Source organism: Anoplolepis gracilipes, chromosome 4 (assembly GCF_047496725.1).
Source record: "Anoplolepis gracilipes chromosome 4, ASM4749672v1, whole genome shotgun sequence".
NCBI lineage: Eukaryota > Metazoa > Arthropoda > Insecta > Hymenoptera > Formicidae > Anoplolepis > Anoplolepis gracilipes.
The window spans coordinates 6,722,963-6,747,815 of NC_132973.1; the positions used below are offsets into that span (position 1 = coordinate 6,722,963).

The following is a 24,853-nucleotide window of genomic DNA, read 5'->3' on the forward strand; positions in this document are numbered from 1 at the left end:
ACGCTCGTCGTTCAGTCCATTACGGTGCGTCGCGTTGTATGGACACGTGTTTGTGTGTGTGTGTGTGTGTTTTTTTTTAAAGAAAGAGGACGCACCGTTGTTGCAACGTCGCTGCAGTGTGGAAAGCGCCCACAGGCAGCGATATAATAATTTTTTTCGTTAAACGCGCTCTTTTTCTCTCTCTTTTGGGGGAAAACCATCCCTCGAGCGCACGCATCTCTGACATGCGGCCGGCGATCACGAGCCATTGTTCGCGCCGTTTGACATTCGGGGCAACGGCCAGCCGCGGCGACTCTTCGCAGCCATACCGTGCCGCGCGCGCGACTCCGGCTTGAATTTACCTGAGGATCGCCGAGAGGAGGCGGAGGACGAAGCAGGAGGCTGCGCGTCGCGCCGAATCGGGGATATTTTTATGGTGAGTATTTACCATGCACTGTACTTTTAACCGCTTTGTGGACTCTCGACAGACTTGCTCACTGATTCTCGCTCTTTCAAAGTGGAATATTCTATGTAAATCACCTCTCGTTATTATACCACTGTAAGGTTTCAGGCAAATTTTATTGTTTAAATTTATTATTCGATTATTCTCTTTAATATATAATGCCATATACTTCATATTTTTATAATATTAATAGTAATTTTTTATACACAAAATACATACACACATATATATATATATATATATATATATATATATATATATATATATATATATATACATTACGCTATTTCTTTTTCACTGTCGAGACGATTATGGAGCTGTAAATTTTCTTACTATGTAAATGCAAACCGCAATATCTTTAGGTGCTACATCTTGTTGGCAGGACTTCTCAACGAGTAATATTTTGTGTCTTTCTTTCCATCTCTCTCTTTCTATTTCTTTTTTTCTGCCGCACCCCCACAAATTTTCTATAACGGAAAGGCCCCGTTATAATATTCAGAATATATTTAAAAAATTTTTTTGGATGTTTAGAATTACTTTTATAGAATATTTTGAATATTTCAAAATGTTTATATTTTAAAATGTTAATGAAATATTAAAATAGATAATTTTCAATTTAATCTTGTGAAAAACTTGTTAATAATTATTTAATTTATGTGATAATAATTTAATTACACATACTTAGAAAAAAATAGTTTCTTGAATGCAAAAGATTCAACTTTATATACTTTCGTCACGATCGATTATTTTACGCGTTATTACCAATTTATATTTATGTCGACATAAACATTATATAATTTGTTCACAGTTAACATTTGAACAGTCAATTTTCTATTGTAACGCGCTTACAATTAGCGTTTAACTCAACAAACGATTTCTCCAGTCATTTTTTTAATGCGAAAATAAAAAGCGGAAGGTTCCGTTGATTGAACCGGTACCGTTGTGTCTAACAACGTCACGTAACTTTCATTATTTTCGGCAATTTACTTCAAGCAAATATATTTCAAAATAACATATGATCGATACATTATATACATTCAAAAATTAAATACACACAATCATGGTCAGCAGAGAAAAAAAAAGAGAAAAGAATTCTTGTTTTCTCTTTTCGTTATAAATTTATATAATATTCTGCAGTTTATCGTCATCACGGTCGACAGATCGCTATGAATGGGATCAAGATCGTATTCTAAAGGCGGCACGATACACATATCGCGCGCGACTCGCGTTTAGAAAGTTTGAATTTATGCTAACTTACGTAATATATTTCGTTTGAGATCATAGCCGGCGACCTTTTGCTCGCAATGCCCGCTTTCGATATCTGAGTTCTTCCCAGATGGGATTTTTTACGATTTATTTTGGTACCGGACTATATTTGCAGAAATGTTCACACACTTTTATAACTATGTATGGCGATTAATTTAAATTGAACAAATTTTGTAAAATATTTTTATAATTTTTAATGGCAATTCTTAAAATCTATTTTTCCTAAACTGGAAAATATTTGAAATATTTACAAAATTAATAATTTTATAAGATATTATGTATATATATATATATATATATATATATATATATATATATATATATATATAATATTAAATGTTTGTGTGTGTGTGACGCTAAAGGTATAGTACAATATTTGGAGATTAATGCAATAATCGAATATTTTATATCGTAATACAAACAAGAGGAGAGAATTTATATTAAAATTTTTCAGTGGCATATTTATATTGTTTCCAATTTATATCACAACCGTAAATTTATGCACTTCTTTATCGCGTTTATGTATCATTTCCATTAAAAATGATTAATTTGCTCTCGGGTCCACTTGTATATACAGAATGCGTGCAGTTATCGGCTTTTAGAAATCAATAACGTGCAGATACGCGGAGTAGAATATTTTCTAGAAATCAAATGACTCCGTAATGCGTATGACGTTTGCACTTAAAGAAGGTACATGATGATTCACACGGTACTTTACATGATGTTCGTTTGTATCTAACTGATGTCATCATCAACGATGTAACCTTTTCATGCATTCAATCAAGAGACACGGTAGTATCTTGTCCCAAATCACAAACTATACATTTATATGTGAGCTGCGCAATTAAATATCTTATAGATTTTATTAACGACTTTATTAAACTAATCAAGTTCTTAATATGTTTTAGCTTGAATTTCAGGTATACACAGTAAAAAATAAAATGTTAATTTTTTGCATATACCCCAGAAAGTTCACTCTAAATTTTAAGTTAAAATATTTATTGTGTGTTCACAAACTAGCAATATTAAATAATTGACACAAAACTTTACATTTATTTTTGTCAGTGTGACTTTAAGTGTGATGTAAAAATAACATACAATTTAATTAAAAACTACATGAAAAAGTAGTTACAATAACTTGTAAGAAATGTTGATAGAACATTTTAAAGTTTATGATTACTCGAAGATTTATTTTAACTTTTCTTAGAATGTTAACTGATTTTGGAACATGTTGATTGTTTGAAATTCTTGTTAATGTTGTGTTAAAAGCACTCAAAATATTATTCCATTTCTAAGAGACATACACAAAGTGTTAAATTATGAAGTTATAAAGTTGACATAAATATATCACATGAAAATATTATAAAATTATTAACATATCAGTTATGTATGTTAATTTTACAGTGAAGTAGTAATCAAAATGTGGTAACAAAAGAAAATTTTAACATATGGACGTACAATTTTTTACTGTGTATATAATAAAAATGTCTGTTTACTTTATATGTCTTACAAAAGATTATAGATATCAGTTATTATCACTTATTATAGATATCAGTTTGGACGATCTCGAGGACTTGACTTTTCTTCTTTTTGGGAAAAGATAATGTTTTTATTTGTTTTTATTATTTGATAAAATAATTAATAAAATAATAATAAAATCGTAAATAATTTTCAAGTCGTTGATTAAGCGATCAATTTCTTTTTTTTTTTGTTTTATTATCTCACATGCGTGACAGGCAAAATTATAAAATTATGTGAAAGTCAATAACTTACGTATTGACAATAATAAGCAGAAATCGAATCGGTCATCGATAATCATAGCCGTAAGAAAGCACAGGTTCAGAATTTCATCTTCGCTAGCCGACTGACGTCAGGAGTCCCTAAAAAATTTCCAATGTACCGAACATGAACGAAAATGATTGGCAGATATGTTGTTGAATAGTAAGCGAAATTAGACGGCTGCGGATCACGATGGAATAATACCCAATGCTCTGTTATTTTTGTTACAGACAGTCTTTTAATAGAACGTACCTCGTCGATCTGCATATGCGTGAAAATTGATTTTATCTTGTTTTGTTTCGCAATAAACTAATCATATAAAAATATAATAATCTAACTATTGGAATTAACAAACTATTAAAATAATTATTCTTGTTTTAGAAATCTGTAATGTCAAAAATTTTAATAAAGAGCTAATGTGTGACAAAGAATAAAAAATTTCTACAGTAGATTTACAGTCACGTGAGCAGTTTTTTAGTTTAATATAAAAAAAAAGAAATCTTATACATTTACTCTTATATCGTATAATTACGGCTGATAGGTAAGAAAGTTGAGAGTAGTGAAAGTGACGTGCAATAAATTACTTTGTAATGTACTCTTTGATGTACATATTATACATGATTGCGATTGACTCTGGGGATCTATACATGGGAATTGCATTTTACTCTGTGTTCCTTCCAATATCTCGATATTACATTCCTGATCGCACACACAAGACTTGATATAGAATTTCTCCGCAATATGGGTCTTCATAAAATTCTAATCTAATTTCCCAGATTTGCAAATTAAGCGGAGCGAAATATTTAATTATCTTTTCGACGTTTAAAAAAACATTTCGACTTCCTCGATTACGATTTATCTTTGATTGAATAGGAAATGACGGGAAGTAGCCTGGAAAAGTACCGTTACGATATTTTCTCATTTGCGATTATCTCGTAGAAAAGCTCGCGCGATTCCCCGCTGTTCGGGTTGGTGTAGTTAGTGTTAATGTCTGATAAAAATCTGACCGGGTCAACAGTGATTCTCATTCGCCTTAACCTAGTTCGCACAAGCTTGCTTGATGGGTGCAAACCGATCTGTGCCATGATTACGGGCGCAAATCATGCCGGTAACGATAACCGGCGCAATGCCAGCTCGTGTCACTGTTGCCGTAACATTGAATGGAATCGCGCATTTCGTATCGCCCTTATTACAGACGAAATCGCCAAAGTCGATAGATTCAATAATTTAAGAATACACATTAACTCTTTAATCGTAAGATCGTTCGGTTCAATCATATAAATTTATTTCAAATATGTACTTAATAAAGAGTACACTATATAAATATACTACATGTAAAAAGTCATTAACACACAGATATTTGTGTTACATTACAGGATTTTGTAAAAGTTGGGCTGGCTATATATGTACAGTCATGATTTTCTCATTAAAACATAAAACAAACAAAAAAAAGTTCTTATAAAACTTTTCCTAAAATGCTTCGTTAATAATGCATAAAATATGATGCGAAAGAATCTGGAAATGCATTTCTTCACGCAGTAGACATATTGAATATCTTCTTTGAGTTTTGTTTCTTTTTGAACTTTTTAACATTATTTTTTTAATTTTTTAACTTTAACATCAACATTTATTATTCTTTCAATCTAAACTTGACATTAACTTTTTATTAAAGAGTTTAAGAACATATTTTATAAGCACTTTTCCATTTATCTTGAAAAAAATATGAGTATATATAGCTAGCCCAAGCTTTACGAAACACCCTGTATATATATATATATATATATATATATATATATATATATATATATATATATATATTCCCTCAATTATTGTCTCTAAAAGAATATGGCATGATATATTTGTAACAAGTATATATCACGATTTATATGTATATTAGAATAATTCTCATTTTTATTACATTTGCCGAAGACAAGATGTTACATCCGCGTTTAGTTAAATAGTAAATAATATCGCGGAAAAAAATGCAGTTAGTAATACGAGATGGAAAGGCCGGGTTGTGCTGGGAGGGGTTGCGCTGCAAAATCTCAGATCTCAGAAGGAGCTGTGTTGCAGCGCTGCATCGAGCGTTACTCGATACATGCCGATAAGCTGCATAATTTTTCCATGATGCCGCAATACAGCCGTTATACGATTCGAGTTGAATTAAGGAACTTTCCTTTGGAGATGACACAAGAGGATCGCGCGAGGCACGATCCCGATAAATGTAATCGCCTCAAGAGAGGATGTATGTGCAACGACCGAATTACGACGCGTGACAAAGTCCAAGAATAACGAATACTTATATTTGTCTGGAATACGATACACATTATCGTAAAGAGTCGTGAGTTTACATCAGTGACTTTTCGGTTTTACTTTGTACCGCGCCGAATTCTTCGAATTGTTGCGTTCCCGACCATATTTCTTAATATTGTCTCTGTTAACGCTTTGTCTCCAAGTAGAATATAGTACTAACTGTGTGAAGAGAAAGAGAGAGAGAGAGAGAGAGAGAGAGAGAGAGAGAGAGAGAGAGAAAGAAAACGATATTGAAACGTGGAGTAGGGCGAAATGTAAACGATGACGCATATCTGTAAATTTAACAACACCCGTACTATCCGTTAGAGATAGTCTCTAAGATATATATAAATTTCTTTAGCAATAAATTTCTTTCGCTTAACGATTTGTTTTCTTACGTTGTACTTAACGATCAACGAAAGTGGCGAGGTAGAAATTCGGAGAGGTTTATATATATTGTTAATGTCATAACACGTTACAATATTATCATGGCAACTAAAGAATGTACAATTGAGTACGCATTGACTGTATAATGTATAACACTTTGGATAAAGATTTATAGAGAAAATTTGTCAATCGATCGAGCAATGTTGACCCGCTTATTAAGCTTCGCTAAGCTAATTGCGTGATCGGTGATTAATGCGACTTACCGTGTTGACCGGTATTAATTTATTCGAGACACGACTAGGATGGAAATGGCGAGATGTCACAAGCTAGAACGTTGTTGAAGCATTCCACGGCATATTGTTGGAATTAGCATTCGAATCCATTCTTTATAATGGCCGGACATCAAAGTACGTAATGCATTAAGTAATTGTCTATGCTCACAAGAGCGTTCAATATTCTACGAACAATTCTGACGTAATAATCGTTCTGAGAGAGAGATCATTTATAACAAGATTATTATTCATATTAATTAATATTCTCGTTTGAATTATTATTTCAAAGATTATCAGTAATATTTTAAAATTGAAGTATTTTCTCTGGAATTATCTTGATCGATAAAATTCATAAAGATATAGAGAAATTAAAAAGAGAGAAAGAGAGAGTCGGAAAAATTTCGTTATCGAAAATAATCTATAATAACTTCTCGATAGAACATAAGTATGTGATCTTGATCCTTTTCAGATCACTTGAGAGTTATTATTTGCATGATTTTGCAAAATTATCAGCATTGTTAAGATTGCTAAGTATTTTCATGTTGAAATTATCTTTACCCATATGAATATACAAAAATATATGACTGATATCCGAGTCTTCGTTATCGAAACTGATCCACGATTTTTCGACGTGTACATTCAACCTTGATATGTAGAATCTTTACGCGCGATATAATACGATTTATATACGTGTCATTATGATTTAACGGGAAAATTGGCGTGGAATGGTTTATGATTTCTCTTCTACTTAAGAAGTTAATATACAGAGATAATAATAGCGCGCAAAAGAATTAATGCGATTTCAGCTCACTTCGGATCGATTTTACACGCCTATTCACTGCTTTTTAATCGATTAAATATCTTCGTTTAGCGTATCGAACTACGGCGAAGCGAGTCGCGATGCCTTCCTTCGCGCAATCCGTAGCATAATTATTCCGGGCGCGCGCTTACTCGACGCACTTTTTCCCCGAAGCTCGCTTATTAATAACACCTCGTGTATTTCGCCACGATGAATTTTAAGGCGTTAAATTGGACGTAGCCGGTGTGTCGAGACAATATTTCAAGCTCAGCCATCCGTTGACAGACGCACCAAAAAGTATCGACCTTGGGTATCACCACCGGTAGTCGCTAAAACTTTGACAATGGATTATAAAAATAAGTTACAAAGAGAATAAAGATAAAATATGAAAGAAACATTGAAAATTTTAATGTACAAGGTCCAAGTATAATTCTATCATATTCCAGCATCTACTATCATATCAGAGATTAACCTCTACTCTGCCGCTATTTTTGCATTAAAATAGTGTTTTTTTTTTTCTCAAAAATTTATATATATAAACAACAGGCACATTGCGTATAATTTCGAGTTTTATTCAAAGCCACAAAAGTTGCTTTGCGTCAGGGAACGGAGGTAAAAAGTTTAAAAAATTTTTATTTTCTCAAGAATAGCGTATTTGGAGGTTCTCGATGTCACAGATTTCGATTCTGAACACTGATTTATGAAATTTTGAATCTAAGAGCAATATTGACAATATGAATGTATATAAATGTATAGGCTTATGTATTATGAAAAATTATATATTTTTTGAAATAAATAAAACAATTAGTAATTATATTTTTTTGTATTGTATTTTTTTTTTGTATATTGTATTGTTTTTCAATTTCTGTAAGTTTTATTTATATTCTTTTGTTACATTTTATGATTTTTATGATATGTAATAGGCTACGTGTTTATATATATATGTGTATATGCTATGTCTATAATGTAAGAAATAACAATAATTTTGTCAAATATATGCTTAGTGCATAACTAAAAAAATAGCAGAAAATTTTAGTGCTATACGAACACACATACACAGGCACGTACGCACGCACACACGCACACATATACATATAAGAACGCAAATACACATTATATACTCGCTACATACACATATATATGTGTATTAATATATATTTAGAATTTATTAAATACCACCATTTTATTAGCACACTTAGAGCCACAAAAGTGGCTTTGCAGCAGTCTAAAGGTTAATCTCTCTGCTAGTATAATACATATTAAAATTTTAAGTAATTTTTATGATATTTTTGTTTGCAAATGTTTCTAGTTAAATCTGTTTTAAAATCGTATTTTATTCTCTTTTTCTGTCTTAAGCTTTGATGTTGACCGACGATGTAGGTATCGATGGCGAGTTGCAACACACTCGTGAATGGCCGCGAGCCAGCTCAAGGTGCTAACAAGTCTATGAAACGACGCTCTCGTTCGCCGATATCCACCTTGTGGAATTTGTTAATTGAGTTCGTGTAAACTACAGCGTTACGAAACGCGGTACGCGTGCGTGCGTGCGTGTGCGCCGACGAAAGCTTGGAGGAAGAAGCTATTCGTGTAACGGGAAAATTTAATGTCGCACAAGAAGAGATCACGCATGGGTTTCCGCCGCTTATAACAGTAGATGATTGCGTAGTGAGATTGGACATGGGAAATTTTTTTCTTCCTCCGGGAAACGTAAGTCTTGTGAGAAAACGGAGTACGTTTGAAATATGTTGCATTCTTATTATGCAACGCATATATGTTCTGGAAATTATCAGAGATTTCTTCTATGCAGTAGAGATATTATTTGTCGGCTCAATGATTTTTGCAGCAGTTATTTAATACTAGTTTTATTCAATACTGGTTTTCATATTTGGATAACACTACGTAATACTTAATGAATTTCAAGAAGTCGTTACGTCACGTAATGCGACGTTATACATGTTTATATATGTTTATCATAATCTGCCAATAAGTCGATTAAAATGTTTAAGCCTGATATACCGGTCAAAGTTGAGAGTGTACAAAAAAGAAAACTATACGGAAACAAGAAAATAGAATTGCAAGTCAACGTGAATTTTCCATGAAAGATACTTTGCTTAGCGCGGCGAAAACTTTGACTATACTCGATGAAATGGCCAGAAATGTTCCGCGGATATTGTGGCTTCCGCGTGCGTCGGAAACAAACATCGGGCACAAGAAAGAGAGAAGTTTCAGTGATGTCAGAAGTACTGATGTCGGAGACCCGCATATAACCCGCCTGCTGCGCTCTTACATAGTCCTCTTTGTTCGTTACACGCTATATAAAGAGTATTCTAGAACCAATAAGCGCTTTCTTTCTGCCCACAACACAATGACTAACTTATAAAAAAAAGCCTAAAATTTAACTGTAAATTAATTTAAAAAATATTTAAAATGGATATTAAAAAAATAAAATTCGTTATGGATATAGCTTATTCTTATATAACTTTTTTTTATTTGCTAAATTTATTATATTCAAAGTGTCCCAATGTTAACATACTATCTGAATAATATTATTAACAATTTGCAGAAAAAAGTTTCATGGTAAAAATTTTTAATAAATTTTTTTAGGGAAAGATAAACTTCAAGTTTGTTGAAGATATAATATTAATCAAGTTTGAAGATATAATAACTGACGGAAATTGCGATAATTTTGGAGTATCCTGCGGCAATCGTGCATGTATATTGAACAGATAAGTCACTGTGAACACGCGAGCAAATAGACTTTGTAAGGTGTATCATTCGAATGATATATCACGATCTTACGTGGATCAGATATGGAAGCTTGATTTCTATTAGTCGTATATAATTATCGTAATGGGATAATCGACAAGAGTAGCCTTGTAACAATATGTGGCAGGGTTTTTTCGCGAGTTATTTGTAGCATTATTTATGCAATTATCGCGTGGATATTATGCTTATCGATCTTCTTAAAAACAGCAAAAGACTTTAAATATAAAAATGAATGTGAATTAGAAACAATCAGTGTTATGTAAAGAAAAAGATAGATTTTTTGCAACTAATATCAGCAGTAGTAATATCAGTTGCGGATGTTGATATGTTGATTGAAAATTTTTATTATATAATTTATTATTTAACAGCAACGATTATTTATATTAAAATTATTTTTATGTCTATAATAAAAAAAATTTCATTAATTTTTTTTCAAAATCCATATATTTTTAAATTTAGTAGATGTATAATAATAATTTTTATGATTCCATAAAAAAACACACGAATAACGGGGAAGAGCGATAAATATTCAAGAAATGGAATATTTCGTATTCGTTCGAACGAGGAAATGAGATTGTATTCAACGCGCGTCGGCGACACTCCGGTTTCTCGCAAAGTTTCGTAAATCTTCAACCGGTTTACGGGGGAGTGCTTATATGCGTATACGCATTCTCATTTATGCGATGAAAGAAAGGACATTCTTTTTTTTTTTTTTTTTGTCACTGGTAATATAATTTCAAAAGCAGTAACACACTCTGAGAGATTCGCATTGTAAAATTTTTTCTCTCCCAACGTAACACGCGGAAGTAGCAGGCGGTAATACGGCGTAATAATAAATAAGGGGTTCAGGGAAAAAAGAGACGATAGTTTTTCCACGGGCGGTGAATTAATTAATTAATTTCTAGCGTCGCCAAGTAATAAGAAAAACGACATATGCGTAAACATCGATTTCTTGTCTGCAGAAGCACGATTATGTTTCGTTAATGAAATTGATGTTGTAGAAAAAAAGTACGTAATACAAAGATGCATCTGCATCTGCTAATGAATATGCTTGATTTTTTATGATTCTTGTTGCACGCGAATCATGACTATGATGACACAGATTAAGAACACTGTTTTATTGCAATTCTTAGTATCAAGTCTGTTCCGTGCTATATAACACGCACTTTCTACGTTTCTCTATATTCTGTTTTATTACTTTTTTCTCTCGCTAGTGTTTCTCAACTTATCCAATTTCTCAACTATGTAATCGTTCAAAACAATAATCTCGTAAGATTGCATTGCAATAAGATTGGCGATGCTTTATCCGTAATCGATAAGATACAATGTTAACTCAGGAAATTATACGATACCACATTAATATTAGAGCTAAGTACACATAGATATCCCCTCTCTTTACTCTCTTCCATAACATGATTTTAAATATTTCGTCAATGACTTCAGTCCCACGTTATTTGTTCATCCAGTAGACTCTTGTGAATTGTCCCAAAAGATTTGCTACCTTTAACTCTCTTTGGTTGTCACATTTGACAATTTCCTTTGTCGCGAATTAGATGAATTTCTCATTATCGATCAAAGTGATTTTCGCGTATGCAAAAGATTCAATTGATAATTTTCATTCTCAGATCGACGCTGAAAACTTTAGTGCGATTACTAACTTCTTAAAAATTTCGCATAAAAGCAAACATCGCTTTAACAAATTTTATTTACAAATGTGTTTTAATTTATGTGAGTGGTGAGTGTAAAAAGTATCTTCTATAAATTCGACAATTTTGTGGAGCCGTGCAAATTTGTGAAAGCCGAAGATTTGTTTTCGCAATTTTTCTTCGAGGAGTTTGTTTTCTTAGACGAATTGTATCTTGTAGAACGAAATAGTGCACATTTTTTTGTACCGATATATATATATATATATATATATATATATATATATATATATATATCGACACATATATCTCATTTTAGATATGCTTTTTTACACACTTTTTCAACGTGTGTAAAAAGTTCAATATATCTATCGAATATATGTAACCGAAGGAGGAACTTTTTCACAAATAAAATTTTTATGACTCTGCCTCTTATCTGATGTGCTATAAGTTTTATCAAAATAAACGCTATCTTTATTACTATTTAAAACTTCTAATTTTGTTTTACTTTATATGTGATCTTTTAATTTGAAATTCTTGCAGTGCTATGTATATACATGCACTGTTTCCACCTGTTCTTTGCGTTATTAAATTATCTGTTCGTGTGTAATTTTACCTTGAACGATACGTGGCGAAGAGTGTAAATTGCACAGACAGAATTAATTCGATGATAATGAGGCCTCAGAAACTAATCAATCCTTATGAATCAGTCGCGGCCTAAAGCTATCAGGCATCTGGAGAATTCCAGGAAGAGTACCGACATGTCTTTTGATAAATGCGATAAAATACCGCTTATCAGCGTGACTGTGCCTGTTCGATTTATAAGAGAGAGAGAGAGAGAGAGAGAGAGAGAGATGCACTTACAGAGATTTATCATGATTATACTTATCGAAGATATTCAATAATTTTTCTCGAACAGGATATACATCGAGAATGAAGATTTTTAATGAATCCATAATAAATTTTAATTGTGTTTTAATGTAGTTCCAAAAAAGATTACTTTATGATTTTTTTTTGTTGCTCTTTTCTATTTCAATTTTTTTCAATAGTTTGTTTTAATACATTTAAATCAAATTAATACTACGGAAAATCTTTGTTGTATTTTATATATATTTTCAAATTAATTATCTATGTTTTGGTCACGATTAAAAAAATTCTTACGTAAAATTCCTTTCAAGTTGCATCTTGTGTGGTCCGAGGTCACGATGTATGATAAGAAATACTTGGGAAATACTGTTTATCCGGACGCAGAAAGAATAATGCTTTTTGTGTCTGTTTTATCTTCAAGGTTTTCAAGAATCAACATGGAAAATTGAGGCAAAGGGAATAGCGATCGGCACCATGTCATGCCTTTGTATCGTCAAAATCATTGGCTGAATTTCACACATCTGGTGAGTTATTGACCTCTATTCAATTCTTGTTAACCCAATTTCGAATAACCTTCCGAAAAAAATTGACGAGATATTTTTTGTCGCGCCTGATAAATCAGTCCTCGAGTTCATTGTGCATCTTTCCAAATTTCTTGGTGAAACCATTGTGTAAAAATATAACAACGTTTTCGAAACATGTTGTGTTACTATTATTTTTTTTTACGAAAATAGCTCTTTAAATATTGGTTTTTAAATTTTATCTTAAACATTTATTTTAATGGAAAATAAGTTTTAGAGAAAAGAACAACACGGTCAATTTTTTATTACGATACGAGCAGAATAATTGCTGACGCCGTGTCTGAAAATGCGAAATCGAATCTTATCGGAATCGATGGAGGCGTATACATACTCCGATGTCACCGACCGTTACCAAATCAAATTTTCTCATATATTTTATTATATATACATACATATATACATACATATATATATATATATATATATATATATATATATCAGGAAATTGTACATGTATAATATATGTGTGTGTATTTCCGTACACCCGCATAGCATGTGATGTGCACTGACAATATCGCGGTTCACGTCACTTAACTCACGTGAGTGACATGCTACGCAGAATGACAATGACATCTGCTTCGGATTTACTGATGGTGATTTTGTTATCGTGCGCGTATATATACATAATCAGGCGAATAAAATGAGCAATTTTGGCGCTGTGTTTAGATATTCGCGCTCTATTCTTAGCAAAGATAAACACAATAGTGGTAGACATTGTCGCGGTCGTTCGCGTGGAAACGATTTCGTGCTTTATCGAGTCATGTGCGCGAAAATAGCTCCGTATTATAAGACGAATACATTACGCAGCATTTTCGCATAATCGGCACTCGTACAAGCCTTTTATAGCAACAGCTCCGGCTCTTGATATTGAATCGGTCACGACGAATTATCGATGATTGCAAATTGTTTTCTGATCGAATGTTAAATTTAGTATAAATGTATAAAAAATACATAAATTAAGTTGTGTACAATTTTTAAATAAAAAAAGAGTGAGAAATTGCGGCAATTAAAAGATTTATATATACACGGTAAAAAATTTAACACATTTCTCGTGTCCCATTTTAGCCACTCTAATTTTAATGTTAATTTAACAGAAGGCAAATATGTAGACAAATAACGCAAATAATATGTAAAAAATTAACACAAAAATGTGAATTAGTGTAAGATTTACTTGTTAATTGTGTTGTTTTAACTCTTAGAAATGGTGAATATTAACTCAATGCAAAAAAGTTAAAATAACATAACGACAGTATGTTATATTAACATAAGAGTATGTTAAAAGTTTAACACAAAAATTTCTACGCAAGAAAATTTCAACAAAAATACAAAATGTTTTTTACCGTGTACGTATACATAATTTAAATTTAAGAAAAGCAAATTTATTTATTAGAAAACTTTTTTTTTATATTAAAGATAAATATGGCCGAAAATTTTATATATGTATAGTAATATAACACTAAATTTACATAAATTTATATATTAGAAATTTGAGAATGAATTAAAAGATTTAAAAATAAAGAAGCGTTAATAATGCACCCTACAATTATAATGCTGTATGTTATATGCAAAAAAAAATGTAATGATATGTGAAAGAAAGGAGACTATATATCTTTTATATATTTCTCAATTTTCTTGTAACATTTTACATTTATGAGATCTAAAATTTTTACTACGAAATATACCGCAACGATTTTACTCGTGATATTCGACACCGGTTATAAAAAATATATTAAAGACAGAGTCTTCTTCATATATTAAGAAATTAGGTCTGAAGGATATTGAGGAATAAAATCGAGTTAAAAGATCGGATTTAATTTATTGCGCAATGCGAATGAGCTTCACATACGAAATGGTTTCTTCTCAACTGTTTTTCAACTCAACTGCTGTTATCGTTCGCTTCATAAAATTGCGGGGGGTATGTTTGTTGTTATTGGCACGTTTGCGTTGTCGCAAGCGCATGACATACGATAACATTGATTTCGAAGCGACCAGCCGTTAATGATTCGCCTGTCGGCTCGATTTGCGTCTCACGATCGTGGTTTAAGCGACACTTTCCGCCGAGAGTTTCGTTAAACCGAAATAAACGACTATACATACGCCTGCAGATCATGTAGATTGATGTCTATGTGATGTGTTCTCTCTCACTATTCGAGTCTTGAACCGCTGCCAAATCTCCCGGCGATATCGACCATAAGGTCGATCATTGCACGCCGAAGTGATGGATCGTTTTTGTCAGCTTTTCCTTTTTCGTTATCCATCGTCGCAAAAAATATTGAGAAATGAAAGTTATAATTTACATCAGATACATAAAGAGGTTGCTGTGTAGACTTTTCTTTTTCCATTGTTCTTCATCACAAAAGAAAAATATATGAATCTAAGATTTTACTGCTAGAAAGGCTGATCTTGTTTCATTCAAACACTTCTCACAATGTAATTTTTAGATAAATTGTCATAGAATGACGTAATATAATTTATTACCGGCTAATCGTCCATTATATTTTACGACGTTAAATGTTGGCTGTTTTAAAAATAACCGGTATAAAATATGTAGAAGAGATTTTCTTTTAATTTTCATTATATATATAGTCTGAGTTTCGCGTTATAAGTACTAGCAAATTTAGACTTTATGTGATATTAAAAACATATCTTGATAATATTGTATCAAAAATCGTACTGTCTAAATAGGCACTTTAAAAGCGACAAATATTCGGGGATTAAGCGATAAGCAGAGAGATGCGCGTGATAAAGATTATTGACTTAATCGCGGTAGATAATTGAAAAAAAAGATCATATTGCGATAATATCAATCGAAAAACATTAGTTGACGTCAATTGAAGGAGATGGTGGGGAAAGGACGCTTTATTTTCGAAACATGTTATATCTTTACGCTTTCTGTTTGTTCATCTTGTGTGGCGAATAAAAACACGTTTCCAACCGCTAAAAGTTATATATTCACGTGCGATACTACAACTCACCGATTTTTCACGTTAACCTATTTTATTATCTACAGGGAATATAACTTTATGTGCGAGAAAAAGAGAGACAACCAATTTGTAAGAAACATACGTTACACTATATTTAGAAAACGCATTTTCATCACATTAACCTTAGCCTCTGTCTGCGAATCATGTTTCTCCTTTATTATTTAAATTAAGTATATTTATTCAGATAAGTTATTTGTATCTTACCGAGTAACAATGTTTGCAGAGACGATCTCCATTCACGTAAAAAATACAAAAGCGCACTTTTTTTTTTTTTTTTTTTGTTATACAACCCATTCTTCGCTCCTTCGAATACAAATCTCAATATGATTTTGATCATACTTTGCGAATACGCAGTCGCACGCAAATAATTGGATACGTAGGGCACGTGTGTGTCCACATAGATATTTTTACAGCACGTGCGGACAGGGAAATCCGTCTAAAAATATACATATGTTGATGGGAACTCCTTAGCTTCGTACATTGGGGTCGCGCCATTTTCGCGCAATCGTGATACAAATTGACCCATTTCGAGAACGTAATTCTACATACAATTCTATAGAATCATCCAAGAAATAATTTGCGTCATAATAGACAATTACAACTGTCTAACGTAATTTTCTTGGAACTTGAATAAATGCCGAGTAAATTAATCTTCTCTATTTCTGCAAACCTATTTTTTTGACACATTTTACACTAAACTTAAATAAATTGATCTTTGAATTAAAGAATACAAGTATTAATCTTAATTCTTCGGTATTAAAATTAATTGATGCTATTCTTTCTAAATAATTCTAGGAAGCAGATTAATCTTTGAAAGGTATCATTCTGACAAAAATGCGTTACGCTAATATGTTGCAGAAAGCCCCGTGGTACATTTATTATTTATGAATGGATGGAGCTGCGACGGGGATCGTGGAAGAAGGATCGGTGGATTTGGGAGATTTAGAAAGATGGTGGAACAACCCGGGGATTGCGGCCTGGAGCTTCGTGCTCTTCGGCTGCTTCCTCCTCAACGCGACTCTTTTGCTCGCGTTTCTCGTACGGCCTGGATTACGCACCATTTCTAACAGGTCAGTATACCGATCGTTTCATATCGAGTAGGAAATTAAAATAAAAATAACTAAATCATTTTTTTTTTTTGTTTAAAAAAATAGCATTAACTTTTATTATTTATTGCCATTAATTCCTTGAAATTTTTGTCTAACATTTTGCCTTATATTTTTTTTTTCGTTTTTAAATATTCCTTCTTTATTCAATATCGGACATATGGGCCGTAACCCTGAATCACTCCGTGTTTATTTGTTCAGAAAAAATATACATAATAGACAGATAATCCCATTGACGTATATAGTTGCAAAATTGCGATCGCATTATCATTGATAAACAGTGCTCTTGTCAATCATACAAGTGACGTCAATCCTTATATAGGACGGTTTTTGAAATTCATTCACGCGCTTTATCGACGTATGTCACGACAGATATAATCTTTTCGCGGACAGTGTAAAAAGTTGCATAATATAAAGAGACACGAGCGTAGGGAGTCTTATGACAGTTCAGCATGTCGCGCCAAAAAATGGAAATAAACCGCACACGCCAGATGATTAAGGCAGTAATATATTTAGCCATCGTTAGATTTGCATAATATTTGTTAAGACGCCATGCCGATAAATAATATACCGTGCATTTATTTCACGCGTGTTGCGTTTCTGCCAAAGTTAATAACCCTATAAGTGCATTGATAGCGACAGACGTTTGCATTTTTTCCCGGAGAATTAATAATTGAGTCTTAAAGTTTAGCCTGCTATAAATAAATAACGATAAGGTGACATTACAACCAGAAATGAATTTCAAATTCGTTACACGAACGCCATATCTATGGATCAATACACTTGTAAAATTTTGAGAGCTCTGATAAAAATTCCAAGTTATTGATTGTAAATAAGAATGTAAAAGTTACGAAATATTCGCCAAGTTATTAGATTGATTGTCACATCGTATGAAAATATGATTGCCTAAAAATCGTTAAAGTCCTGTATCGGTTGTAGGAAAATTATTTTCGTTCAAATTCACGCGGCCTACGTATTTTTCTGTGAATACATACAGACGTATTTTGCATCACGCTCGTAAATAAAATCGCGTTTGAAGTGTCGTTTCTATAGACTACATCTCGCATTTCTTGTGAGACACTGCCAGTCTAAATATTCCAGTTTACGATTTCGTCGTGTCGCTGAGGATGCACGATGTAATGCGGAAAGAAGGAGGTAGATAGCTATATTTCTTCGCATAATTTTCATGGAAATTTAACCGTCACGCTCAAATGACTCACAAAGCTTAAATTTGGGCAATTTAAAAAATAATTGTATGAAAATAAACGTAAAGAGATAACTGACTTATTTGGACTATATATATATATATATATATATATGTATATTTATTTATTTGCCATATAAATAAAATTTATAATTATATAAAAAATGTATAATTATATAATCATGAATAATATTTTTTGAAATTTAATCGGGTCGAAATTCGAGTACTTTTGATGTAAAACCAAACACGTACCGTTCATATTAGTAAGATGTATTAATAGAGTTCTGTACTCTGTACCACGAGGACTGGATCTATCATTGTTATTACGTAGATTTTCACCTGCTGAGCCAGGAAATCAATCAGACGCACCTAATACCAAATTTTGGCAACTACCGCAATGAGTATAATAATAAACCTTCGTATATTTTGAGAGCACTTCATTATTATTAACGGTATACTCCAAATTAACGATTACTGTTGTAAAAAAGAAAATTTATTTATTATATTATTGTATCGAGGTTTTACAAAATAACGCAAACAATGTTTTGAAACTATAATTAGATCAAAGCGATTTTTGTCGTTCATTTGGCGAAAAGATTGAGCGAATCCGGTTGTCAATCTGTTGACAGCATAAACCAGTGAAATGAAACACTGTGGGTTCTTTAAATGCTATTGCTCTCAGGGTAATAAATAATTTAAGTTGGCAGAAATCGCAACCATAATTTGTCTGTGAACAATAAAAATGTCAGACAGTTCGATAATTTATATACTCTTGTATATTTCTTATATGCTAATATGTAACTCGTCATTAAAAACACTACTAGGCTAAGAAATTATATGACGTGAATGTAATTTATGCAAGAAATAGTGATCTTTTTTTCTTTGAATTTGATCTTATAGCTATATATTTCTTTCATCTCGCTTTACGTCGCTTTATGTTAATGCGTTGTATATTATAATTTATTGCTATATAACATTAATTTATTAATTAATATTAATTTAAATTCAAAATTGTGTAATAAAAAGATAAACATGTTAACATGTTTTCCTTCTCTCCCTTTTATTTTTCTGCTTTTCATCTCATTTTTTAATTATATTTTAAGAAAATTGTATAAAAAAAAGATAAACATATTAACATATTTTCCTTCTCTCCCTTTTATTTTTCCTCTTTTCCTTCTTTTTGTCCCATTTTTTAATTATATTTTAAGAAAAATTCTTAATACATCTGTGATTATTAATAAACTGTTACTACTCATTTAGTTGAATTTAAAGAGTTTATTCCTATTCATAATCTAAAATTCTAAAACAATCGCACAGGCATCGAACACTATCAATATTTGATTGAGAGAAACAACCTGTTTTATCTCCATTCCAGGTTTGTGATGAATCTAACTATCTCGAATTTGCTGACGTGTGCCATGTTGAATCCGCTGCTGATGATGGACGGGCCGGTAACAGGTAACACGTTGACAACTTCTACATCGACGCCGGACGACGCCACGTCGCCGTTCGGCTCGACGTCAACATCAACACCGACGTCCGCATCGGCCGCTAGCAATATTTGCGCGATATCAGAAGGCGCGACCGCGCTCGTCACCACGTCATCGGTACTCTCGGTTCTATTGATCGCCATTGACCAATATTTCGCCGTGGTGGATCCGCTGCGTTATCGAGCTCGGGTCGACAAGCTCAAGTCGGCCGTGCTGATCGTCTCCGTCTGGCTGATCTCGGCGGGATTCGGCTTGGTTGCCGCTTTCAATCCGAATCCACGTAGTCTGTGGTTATCCTGCACGACGGCCTTGGATAACTCGTCCTTCCGTGAACACATCGCGCTGAACATTTCCGCGACGACAGAGATCCCGATTGATTCCGCGTTCGCATTCTTCGACAACGAGACGAGCGAGATGGAGATGGACGATACGACGCCGACGCTGCTAAAGACGATCGAATCGATTAGGATTGACCGCAGCGTCGACCTCCTCGAGAATTCCACTATGAGCTTCCGTACCCTGACCAACAATTCCTCCACTTACGGGCTTATTTACGCGATCGTACACAGCATGTTGGCGTATCTGTTTCCGTTCGCCGGGGTCTGCTGGATCTACATCAGCATTTACTCGGCCGCGCATCGGAACTCTGAGAGAACTCGCAGGACCGGCTCGCGACCAATTCTGTCGTCAGCCAGCTTCTGCGAAGATCCATATGTGAGATCGCAGAATCAATCCGTTGACGCGTTTCCGGAAGAATTTCGCAGAATACCTAAAATCTCGAGTCTCTCTTCCATCGACGAGACTAGCGAGACCACACACTCGGCCAATCAGACGTCGCGTCGAAGATCCTTTTCGTCGTCCTCGGACAACGCGCAATCGGGACCAAACGACGAGAAGACCTCGTCAGGAGTCGTTTTCACGGTCGGGCTGCAGCCAGTGGAAGTCTCGCCTTCGCACGAACAAAATAACGATAATAATCTGACAGAGGCGGCAGACCTTGAGAACGATTGCAGTGTTTCAACTTATGAGAACCTTGTCAGAAATAAATTTGATAACACGGAAGCAAATTGCAAACAGAAATCATTGCACGATTTTACAGACGTCGGAGTGTCTTCCGAATGGATCGCCGGGGACTCTAGCGAATCTGAATCCGAAGACGATCGACATTACGATTTCTTTGACTCCTTGGAAGTTCCTAAGGCAACTTGCAAGATAGCGGACGAAATATCTTCCGATTATCTCTTGTCATTCGCTAAATGCGAGACAACGAAAGAGTCGTGTGAAAACACAGAAACTTCCAGACAGGACTCTCTCGAGAGGACGACTCGTCATGTTGAAGAAGCAGAGAATTGTGACACAGTTAAAAACGCAGAACAGATTCAAAATGAGATCTCGAATTTCAATAATAATTTGGAGAATAAGAGATCCAGACGACCGAGTCGCCGTTTGTCGAAATCTGGCATTTTGGAAGTTAACGGGGAACCGCATGTGATTGAGCGTAGAAACGTGGATAACAACGTGGAATCCTCGTCTTGCCTTCTAGCACCGATCGTCACAATCACGCCGGCGCCCGGAAAGCCAGGGACTCTCCACCGGGCGGCCAGTATTCGCAGCACTAGCAGTTACATCAACTGTATCAAGCACAGGATCAGCAACGGCTCCTTGTTTAGATACCGCGAGGAGACCCGGGCGGCCAGGATTAGCGCGCTGGTAATCGTCATGGGTCTGATCTGCTGGTCGCCGTACGTACTATTGAGTATCATGAAGAATCTGCCTCAGTACTCGAACTACGAATTCCCGCACGAATACGACGTGCTAGCTCTCAGCTTCCTGATTCTGGCCGCTTACGCAAGCCCGTTGCTCTTCGGTTATCGGTCCAAACGGGTGAAACGAGAGTTGCGCAAGTTCTTTTGCTTCCATCGCGAACTATCGTACAAAAACAATCGTAGCCTGATGGCGAAGAAGGTGCTGAAACGCCGGCACAGCAGCACTTTAAGTCACTTGGAGATGGACCATCGATATAACATCTTCAATTGCGTCTACGGCAAAAACAAGTGGCCCAAAGAGAAGGTACAATTTGTGCAGGTACCAGACACTGCCCTTGCTGTGGAAACTTGCAGAAGTAGCTTTTCCAGCGGCGCCAGTACGCAGATCTCCAGCACATCCACGGAGGAATGTTGAATCGCGATGGATTTCGCGAAACTGTGTGTCGAAATCGCGAGAGAATTAGTTCCTTTAAAGATCAATATGATTATGTATGAAAAGAAATGCGAACGGTATGAAAGACAGCGTAAATTATTCCTGCGTTTATGTATGTGGTGCAAGTTTGTCGATCGGCCCCTAGCGATTGAGGAGACAATAACGAAATAAATGACGTGGCCGAATGAGAGAATAGCTTGTATATGTTTTGATATGCAAATCGGCATACTTGCATGAGTTCATCGTCATAGTTTTTAGGCGTTCCAGAGATAGACTATTCTTTATTTTTGAATATATGAATAGAGCCGAATGACGTTATCGTTACGTACTTTCTTGCGTCTTGAATTCGTGTAAATTGTTTTTCAACGACACACTTTCTCATTTATGCGTAATTCGATCTTGCAGAATAAAAAATGCAATCGTCGATGAAGCAGTTTGTTTTGAAAACGTTGTGAATTTGGAAACTCTCAGCGAGAAAGACCTCGTAAAGTAACTGAATAACACGCATCGACATCACTTTGTATCGCAATCAAAATAAACGGTCCGTCGTTGCATCGAGCTTTGGTGAACAGCACGATGGCTGTTCGACGAAGAGAGCATCCGTATTAGTATTAAGAGCATTATTGCCGTCGGGTATTAGCCAGCTCGAGAAGTATTAGAGTTCGCTGAACCCGAGAAGGAGGCTTTAGTCTTTACGCTTATTTACGCACTGCATCCACGTACTTCCTTCTCCTGCGTTTGTCGCACGCAGGTAGATTAATCAGTGTAGCAGCGTACACTTTTGAGCGAATATTTATTCGAATGCGTCGTATGTGCGTGTATTGTCGTATGATTTTATGTAGATATGTACACAGCATTTCATGACAAAATCGTTGTCGAGGTGTCTTTGTGTCTCGTCGAAGACGCCGCTCCTAATTATTATTTTTGTACATTATAAATATATATATATATATATATATCATATATTATATATATACTCATTTATATTTATATTAAATAATTTGTACATATAGAGAGAAAAGGATAGCGAATCTCATCACTGCGCTAGTTCGTATCCGGTACATAGAATTATTTGTATCCTGTGTGTGTAGAACTTCATCAGTGTGTCCAAGTGATCAGTAGTAATGTATGATACATTATTATTACCTTTTGTATTATCCGTCATGGTGAACTCAACACAGGCTGTCTATAACATGTGATAACACGAAACCAATCGCCACTTAATATTAATTAATTAATTTATGTGATTTTCTCAATAAAATATTTTTTGCGAGAGACAGTTGGTGATGAGTTTGTGCATGTGTATAAACTATTTCGCGATACCTGGATCAATCCGTTTCCTAATAGACGCTTGACCTACGTAAATCGTAATTACTTTAATTCTCTTGCGAATTTAAAAAAATTTTTTTTTGGTAAAAATTACAAGCTACATTCCTTTCTTTTTTTTTATTACAAATATCTATTTTAAAAGCACAAAACGCATCTTGAAAATTGTTTACCAAGTTTGCAAAATTTACCAAGCTTTTATAAAATTTTATTTTTAGCAAAAATCTTACGTAATAATTTGTCCTAGGTACACACGAGTGTTTTGCAACGCAACTCAAATTTAAACAAAACAGAATTCTTAATTATCGCAGCTGTTGCTTGATAAATTGCGCGCTCGCATAATTTTATAAGTCCCAGTTTGGCGCGAGGAACTTTAGCTTATCAATAATCGACGAAAAACGTAAAAGAAATATCACACTTATGCTTGATATTCTTTACGTTATAGAAAAATTGTTGTATTTATCAATACTTATTGTGCATTTTTTTGAAATTTATTTTTGATTAATTTTAATGCATTATTGCCGTTATCATTATAAGCTACGCGATTTGTACTTGATTTATACATGACTCGAAACATTATTTACAGTTTATTCTATATGAGAGCAACTGCTCTTCACGGCTCATAACCGAGAATGTTCGTAGATCGGCGGTCGTGCCGGAAACCGCGGTAACTCTAATGTTGACAATTGGCCATCGTCGTTAGTAAATGTGCTATTGTCGTATGCTGGCGAAGCAGTCTTCTCCATCTCCCTGTCCACTTTTCTCTCCACCTCCGCAGAGCCGTCCATTAGGAACATAGTGAGGAAGAACATAATAGAACCTACAAATAAAGTACCATGAGACTGTCGTTCGATCTTCTTCCAAAAAAAAAATTCATGATAGAAGTTTCATTAATTCTTGCAATTATTTTCATTTAAATACTTAAAAAATGTATTATAATAATTATAATTATTATATAGGATAATAACGATAATATGTATATTACCAACGATTAATTATACAAAAGTCTAAACTTTTCATAAAGCTTTTATAAACCTCTTAATGACGTATAAATGATCATGAAGACGAATGATTATACGGAATAATGAGAATTAATTTGCCATTTTATTACTTACTGATGCCGTAAGCACCAGCATAATAAATGTACAACGATTCTCGGAAACCAATGGTCATTCTGGTAGGTTCGACGAGAATCGGTAAGTTTCCGCCGATGTTATTCATGACAAATAAAAAAACGCCGACGGTAGTCGATCGCAGATTTAAAGGAACAATCTCCACCACGATAGCGAACAATATTCCAAACCACATTTCGGCTGTAAACAAAACGACAAGATCAAACATGGAGATAATCATTAATTATAAATATTATATATGTTTGCGACATTAGTATAAAATATATATCAACATTCAATTAATCATTAAATTATAAATTAAATATAAATTTTTTTTT

The 24,853-nt window shown here is 33.9% G+C and overlaps 2 protein-coding genes across 5 annotated transcripts in view; one reads left to right on the plus strand and one right to left on the minus strand.

The window, feature by feature from the left end:
- Window positions 1-23,356, plus strand: LOC140664587 (uncharacterized). 4 transcript variants are annotated; one of them, XM_072889799.1, is made up of 4 exons: window positions 1-415; window positions 12,935-13,037; window positions 16,937-17,148; window positions 19,764-23,356. In XM_072889799.1, exons 3-4 carry the CDS (start codon window positions 16,967-16,969, stop codon window positions 22,057-22,059), a joined length of 2,478 nt encoding a protein of 825 aa, XP_072745900.1. In that variant the 5' UTR covers window positions 1-415; window positions 12,935-13,037; window positions 16,937-16,966; the 3' UTR covers window positions 22,060-23,356. The 4 variants fall into 4 exon arrangements, with proteins under 4 accessions (XP_072745900.1, XP_072745903.1, XP_072745902.1 ...); XM_072889801.1 differs by lacking the exon at window positions 1-415 and adding an exon at window positions 10,456-11,738; XM_072889802.1 differs by lacking the exon at window positions 12,935-13,037.
- Window positions 23,043-24,853, minus strand: part of LOC140664596 (hexuronate transporter) — a 12,579-nt gene continuing 10,768 nt past the window's right edge. Inside the window, exons 9-10 of the mRNA XM_072889836.1 lie at window positions 24,519-24,716; window positions 23,043-24,223 (exon numbers count right to left, since the gene is read on the minus strand). Coding sequence (XP_072745937.1) covers window positions 24,024-24,223; window positions 24,519-24,716 — 398 coding nt within the window. The 3' untranslated portion in view covers window positions 23,043-24,023. The remainder of the gene's footprint in view (window positions 24,224-24,518; window positions 24,717-24,853) is intronic.

Bases quoted from the DNA above. Each gene is read 5' to 3' on its own strand.
- LOC140664587 (XM_072889799.1), top strand. From the start codon at position 16,967: ATGGATGGAGCTGCGACGGGGATCGTGGAAGAAGGATCGGTGGATTTG. The intron at 17,149-19,763 runs GTCAGTATACCG...TCTCCATTCCAG, and splicing joins TTACGCACCATTTCTAACAG to GTTTGTGATGAATCTAACTA.